This window comes from Anoplopoma fimbria, chromosome 15 (assembly GCF_027596085.1).
Source record: "Anoplopoma fimbria isolate UVic2021 breed Golden Eagle Sablefish chromosome 15, Afim_UVic_2022, whole genome shotgun sequence".
Taxonomy (NCBI): domain Eukaryota; kingdom Metazoa; phylum Chordata; class Actinopteri; order Perciformes; family Anoplopomatidae; genus Anoplopoma; species Anoplopoma fimbria.
This window is the reverse complement of record NC_072463.1, coordinates 6670548-6676239: the sequence shown is the minus strand read 5'-3', so window position 1 is coordinate 6676239 and position 5692 is coordinate 6670548. Positions and strand designations below refer to the sequence as shown.

The 5692-nt window shown below is 35.3% G+C and overlaps 1 protein-coding gene across 3 annotated transcripts; it reads left to right on the top strand.

Moving 5' to 3' along the window:
- The first annotated feature begins 308 nt into the window (after window positions 1-308).
- On the top strand, window positions 309-4432 carry rmnd1 (required for meiotic nuclear division 1 homolog). 3 transcript variants are annotated; one of them, XM_054614221.1, is made up of 12 exons: window positions 309-415; window positions 829-1302; window positions 1403-1508; window positions 1618-1693; window positions 2138-2177; window positions 2282-2382; window positions 2478-2584; window positions 2672-2736; window positions 2876-2952; window positions 3274-3394; window positions 3484-3600; window positions 3801-4432. In XM_054614221.1, the coding sequence occupies exons 2-12, from the start codon at window positions 856-858 to the stop codon at window positions 3831-3833; spliced, it is 1290 nt and encodes a 429-aa protein (XP_054470196.1). In that variant the 5' UTR covers window positions 309-415; window positions 829-855; the 3' UTR covers window positions 3834-4432. The 3 variants fall into 3 exon arrangements, with proteins under 3 accessions (XP_054470196.1, XP_054470197.1, XP_054470198.1); XM_054614222.1 differs by lacking the exon at window positions 309-415 and adding an exon at window positions 440-501; XM_054614223.1 differs by lacking the exon at window positions 309-415 and adding an exon at window positions 532-584.
- Window positions 4433-5692: the final 1260 nt, after the last annotated feature.

Here is a 5692-nt window from a genome sequence, read left to right as displayed (position 1 = left end):
TTAAAAAGTCCCACTGATGCACTTAGTTTTGTGCCATGATCTTCAGCAAACCGGTATAGAGATGGTTAAAAAAAAAGAAAAGAAAAAGGAATATAAATTGATTGTGTGTTGTTGAATCTTATTATTACATCTTTTATTACACAGCACTCATATTAAATATGATCATTTGCTTCTACAGCCCTGGTTAAGAGCCTTGCAGCAGAGCACAACCTGGCAGTCAGAGATCTGGGCAAAGCGTTTAACACGTTGTGACGTCATTCCAAACAGGAAATGAGCCGATACAAAACTTTATTAGCAAACAACAAAACCCCGCAACAAACACGCCTCCCGGGTCCATCTCTGTCATGTCGTGTTGTGACGTCGCAGCGCTCGTTTTTATCACTCTATGAATCAGTCGACTCTTGCTCATTAACCGGTAAGATAATCAACGGCTAACGGCTACGTTCAGTCAGTTAGCGTCAACGTTCCACGCTGATCTGTGACGTCAGTGACGTATATGACGTAAGCTCCAGGAGCAGAGCTGTGTTTACTGTTCTGTTTTGCTCTCACAGTTGATTTAATGTGTTTATTTTAACAGACTAAAGGTACTAATATGTAAATGTATCTGTAGATAATGTAGTCAAGGTCAGTCAAGCTTGTCTGGGCTCCTTTTTATTATATTTACATTGGATTAAAGATTTCTCAATTTACATATTTAAGTGTATGTATTAAGTGTATGTATTAAGTGTATCTTCATTTGTTAATAGATCCAGGTTGTGGTTCCAGAGTGCTTTGTAATGCATATAAATAAGATAATAATACATCATGATGTAACTTCCTGTTTTGCAGCTCACCTGTACATCTTTAGATGCTAAAATGATTCTCCGGACGTTGTGGTCCAGATTGGGAGCCCAGCGACCAGTACAGACGAAACCAGTCTGCATCTGGGCCTCTGCCGGTCTGTCCCAGTCCGTCCAACCACACAAGCATGGATCCAAACCCAGTACTCGCTCAGACTGGTCTGCACCAAGGACCTATCATTTAAACCATCTTCACCAACAGCTGAAGCATACAAGACATGTTCTGCCTGCTTTAGCTGGATTTCAAAGTAAAAGCACCACTTTGATAACCGACCATGGGATGCTGAATGAATGTGGAGGTGGACAGAAGCGTTTTTATTCTCCTGACCTTGTGAAGTCGGTGTTAAAACCAAGTTTAAAACCAAGTTTGAAACCAGCAGCGGTGCCTGGGAAAAGGGTTCCCAAAGGACCAAGAACTAAACAACCTTCCAGAGCCAATCAGCCTTCTTTGAACGTGGAAAAGGTGATTCAGCCAGACGTCTGATAATGACCGATCTTTTTAAGTGTTGATACATGTCTTGCTAATGTTTTTGTGATTAATTGAACCATGTGTTTCTCTATAGGATATGATGCAATGTATTGCCTTTGCAACAGCAGACCAGTATCATTTGCCAACACTCTGTCACGACTTGATAAACCACGGCTTCCAAGAGATAGATTTACCAAGAGGTAGGATTCAAAAATGATTCATAGATTACAACTTTCCTGGGAAATGAAATGTGATATATGCTGCTTGGAACAACTGCCACATTTTATGACAAACATGTTTTAATTTCAGATGCCTCAAACGTGCTGGTGATAAGCACAGACATGGCTGCAAAACCAGACGACGATGCTCTAATGTTCTTCTTCAGGTAGAAATAAAGTAATCTGTTTTCAAAGTGCTTTGTTTAAGGATATTTCTTGAATATACATTTTCAGATGTTACCTTTTTTTAAACTCAATGCAATTTAAGAAAATGTTTCCCTCGCATCTAGTATCAACAATACAAAGGAAAAAAAACAAAATTTTTCTTTGGTCAAATATTTCCATACCTCCTCTAAGTTTGTATATTAAGATATTTTTTATTTAGGCAATCTGTTGTTGATGCACTGATAGTTTGGTTTGTTGGGTTGTAAAACATTTTTTATTGAAAAAGTTGTAATTACTATCATTAATAGAAATAAATGAATTGTATTAGCACTGGTTTAAAAAAAAAAACTGAAAATATATCCAGATGCAATTACTATTTCATGGCAATTATTTAAATGTATTATTGGGGGTAATTGAAGACTGACTTTCTTTATCTGTAATTTCAGGGAAGGCTCAGTCGTTTTCTGGAATGTTGAAGAGAAAATGGTAAGAAAAAAAAAAGTATAATATTTAATAACTTGTAATCCTTGTTTAATTTGTAATACTTTGTAATACTTCTTTAACAATGTACATTTTTTCTGTCTTTACAGATGAAAAGGGTGATGAGAATACTGGAACATCATGAGATCCAGCCCTATGAAGTAGCATTAGTCCACTGGGAAAATGAGGAGATTAACTACACTGTTGGAGAGTATGTACTCACTCAGTACAAATACGTTGTATTCACTTTAACAGTACTTTCTGTATTGAATTGATTTTAATTAAATTTAAATCTCTCATCTACAGGGGAAACACAAAGCTTGAGAGTGGTGACTTTATCCTGAGTGACCAGATGGATCAACATGAAGCTGTTCTGGAGAAATTTGCATTTTCAAATGCATTATGTTTGTCAGGTGAGAACCGGCGCTTGGACTATAAACCACAAGGATTTAATTTGTTATGTTCTAGCACTGAGTTTAACCTCATTCTTTCTTTTCCAGTGAAGCTGGCGATATGGGAGGTGTCTTTAGACAGCTTTGTAGAGTCAATTCAAACAATTCCAGAGGTACATTGGACACTTAACAGCATGCAGAAAGACATTCTGAATAATTGATTGTCTTTAATGGTTGTTTGTTTGTGTGTGAGGTAGAGCATGCATCAGTGCTCCACTTAATGCTAATGTCCTAATCTCTTTATCTCGTTAGACGCTGAAATCTGGCAAAAGAGTGAAACTGTCCTCTGCAGAGGTTATGAAGAAGATAGGTGAACTTTTCAGCCTAAGGTAAATTCTCTTTTCTTTAAATAATCTTTTGTTCAGAGGGAACTGCGACCTTTCCTTTGTTTTCAAGGTTTTGCAGTAAGCCAAAACTTTCCCGTTGTTTCTGCTTTGAACCTCCGACTGGTCATTTATTTTGTCGATTCAGTTTGTATTTGTCAGGTTATCAGTAGCAGAAATGTATTTGCATCCGTGTGTTTTGTTTTTATTGCCACTTATTGTTGTAATGTAATTCTGCAAGGTATTTTCAGTTGCAAGAACTATTATCAGTCTGCTGGGATGACAGACTCTGTTTAAAACCTTTGTATTCTCCTCATTCTCTGACAGACACTGTATAAACCTGAGGTCGGACCTGCTCATCACACCTGATTTCTACTGGGACCGAGAAAACCTGGAAAAACTCTACGATAAGACGTGCCAGTTCCTCAGCATCAACCGCAGAGTCAATGTAAATGTTGTAATGTAGATTTATTCTGACACTTGTGGTAAAAGGCACTTTGTTTCTGATCTAAGTGAGAAACATTTGTATGTGTTCAGGTTGTGAACGAGAAGCTGGAACATTGTTCACAGTTAACAGATTTGATGAGGAGCCACCTGAGTGAGAAGCACAGCTTGAGGTTGGAGTGGATGATAATCATCCTCATTGCTATCGAGGTAAGGAGATAAAAGAGATCCTTTGTGCCCTTTTGTTTTTTTAACCTTTATTCATCACATCAAACCATTAAAAATCGTCCTCTTTTAAACATTGGTTAGTCGACTTGAGTTGTTAAATTAATTATTCGGTTATATAATTCAATAACTTTCTCAAAATGTTTGTTTCAAGCTTATTTATTTGTTTGTTTGCTTTCTTGTAGGTTATGTTTGAACTTAAAAAAATGATCTTCTAAGCCGGCTCCTCCAGCAATGCACAAATCTATTAAGGACACTGGGAGCTACAAAAGGAGAATGCTGATCTAAACAAAGGTACCATGTCAGTGAACTGTGACAATGTTTTCTGGAAGAAGCTGCAATCGTGAAGCGGACCTGAATATTTTTGATTGTCTTACTTTTCCTGGTTCACAGTACAAACATTTCAACAACACACAATCAATTTATATTCCTTTTTCTTTTTCTTTTTTAACCATCTCTATACCGGTTTGCTGAAGATCATGGCACAAAACTAAGTGCATCAGTGGGACTTTTTAAACTTTAAGATCAGCTGACCACACACTATGTTTTTTGTTTTGTTTTGTTTGCTGAAGTTATGTGTTTAATAAACATTCATTTAATTTTTACGATATTTGCAAAAGGTTATGAATCAATTAGTATGAAAGATACACATTTTTAAGGGAGGACAGGGACTCACTTCAACATGTGACATTATTTTTGTGTCTGAAACACCAGAAGCAGAAAAAGAAGACAAGATGCGATAGTTTCTTCTAATTTATGAAGTTCAGGAACTCTAACTGTGAGTGCTGTGTTATAAAAGATGCAATAAATGTTTTAAATGTTGGTTTAAATGTTTGACAGCTGTGTTTCAGTGTTTGCTTGTAAATATCAACTAATTGAGTAATTATTAGCTCAGTAGAATGTCCAAAGCTAACTTCCAATATATAAGAAGAATTTGCAATATAAGAGGTCCTTGAAATATCCAGGTATGAATTTATTCAAATAAAATTATATTTTATACATAAATCACTGATTAATATACAAACACCTATAAATCAGGTTTATGTTTTGCATTTTGTAATTATCTAACATCACACATCAGCAAGAATGTTCCATTAAAGTCAGTTTATGTGGAAAGAAAACAGCTGACACAGTCTGTCATCACCTTAAGATGATTGAGGTTTACACACAAACTGCTGGCAAATGAAACGGGATGAGTACATCTTTATTTAAGGCTCTGCTGATTACAATTTAATTTTTGATAAATACATATGTGAAGATTAACTTCAAACAAAACAAATGGTAAATTATTACTTTTTAAAAGACAAAGATGTGATGCTCCAATCTTAAAACCTGAGTAAAAAGTCTTGTAGATTAAAAATGAGTATATTTTTTGCCTGTATAAGCGTTAAACCAGTCATTATGTACAAGATAGTATACATAAAATAGTAGTATGTTCCGCGCTGCCTATAGTCTTTACCTGCATAGATCTCATGGGAACATGTTTTTAAGTGAAATGATTAAACAAAAGTAGAATGCCAAAACAATTTATGAACACAGATGATACAGTGAAATATCTGCATATACTAATAGCATCCTTTTGGGTCATAATAAATGAAAATTGAAACATTATGAATCTTTTTTAATACTTAGACAAATGTATTTGAAGCACAAAACTGCTAACAACATTGCTGTATTATACTCTTATATATATTAATCTAAAACAAGATCAAGAAAGATCTTTGCAAAAACATGATTTATAATAGAAAAGCAGTCAAATCATTGGAAGAGTGCTCTATATAGAAACAACTTGTGAGGATTACTGATCGATGCCATTAAATAATTGATGTAGTTCACTGTCAAACATCTAGAACCACACTGCATGCACCCTGAGCCAAGCTTAGCATATATCCTGTTAGTGTTGCTCTTACTAGATCTCTCTCATTAATCACACACATTATGATGATAATAATATACGTTGAACATAATGTAAAAATAAAAGCAATAGAATGCTGTTTCCTGTAAGGTTCTTCTACCACTGTCAGTGCTTCTCTTAAGGCTTTTTGAAACCTTCTTAGAAAATTCAGTGACTCTTTTT

Excerpts from the sequence above, each read along its gene's own strand:
- rmnd1 (XM_054614221.1), top strand. The coding sequence starts at position 856 with ATGATTCTCCGGACGTTGTGGTCCAGATTGGGAGCCCAGCGACCAGTA. Across the intron at positions 1,303-1,402 it reads CTTCTTTGAACGTGGAAAAG|GATATGATGCAATGTATTGC; the intron begins GTGATTCAGCCA and ends GTTTCTCTATAG. Across the intron at positions 2,178-2,281 it reads GGAATGTTGAAGAGAAAATG|ATGAAAAGGGTGATGAGAAT; the intron begins GTAAGAAAAAAA and ends CTGTCTTTACAG.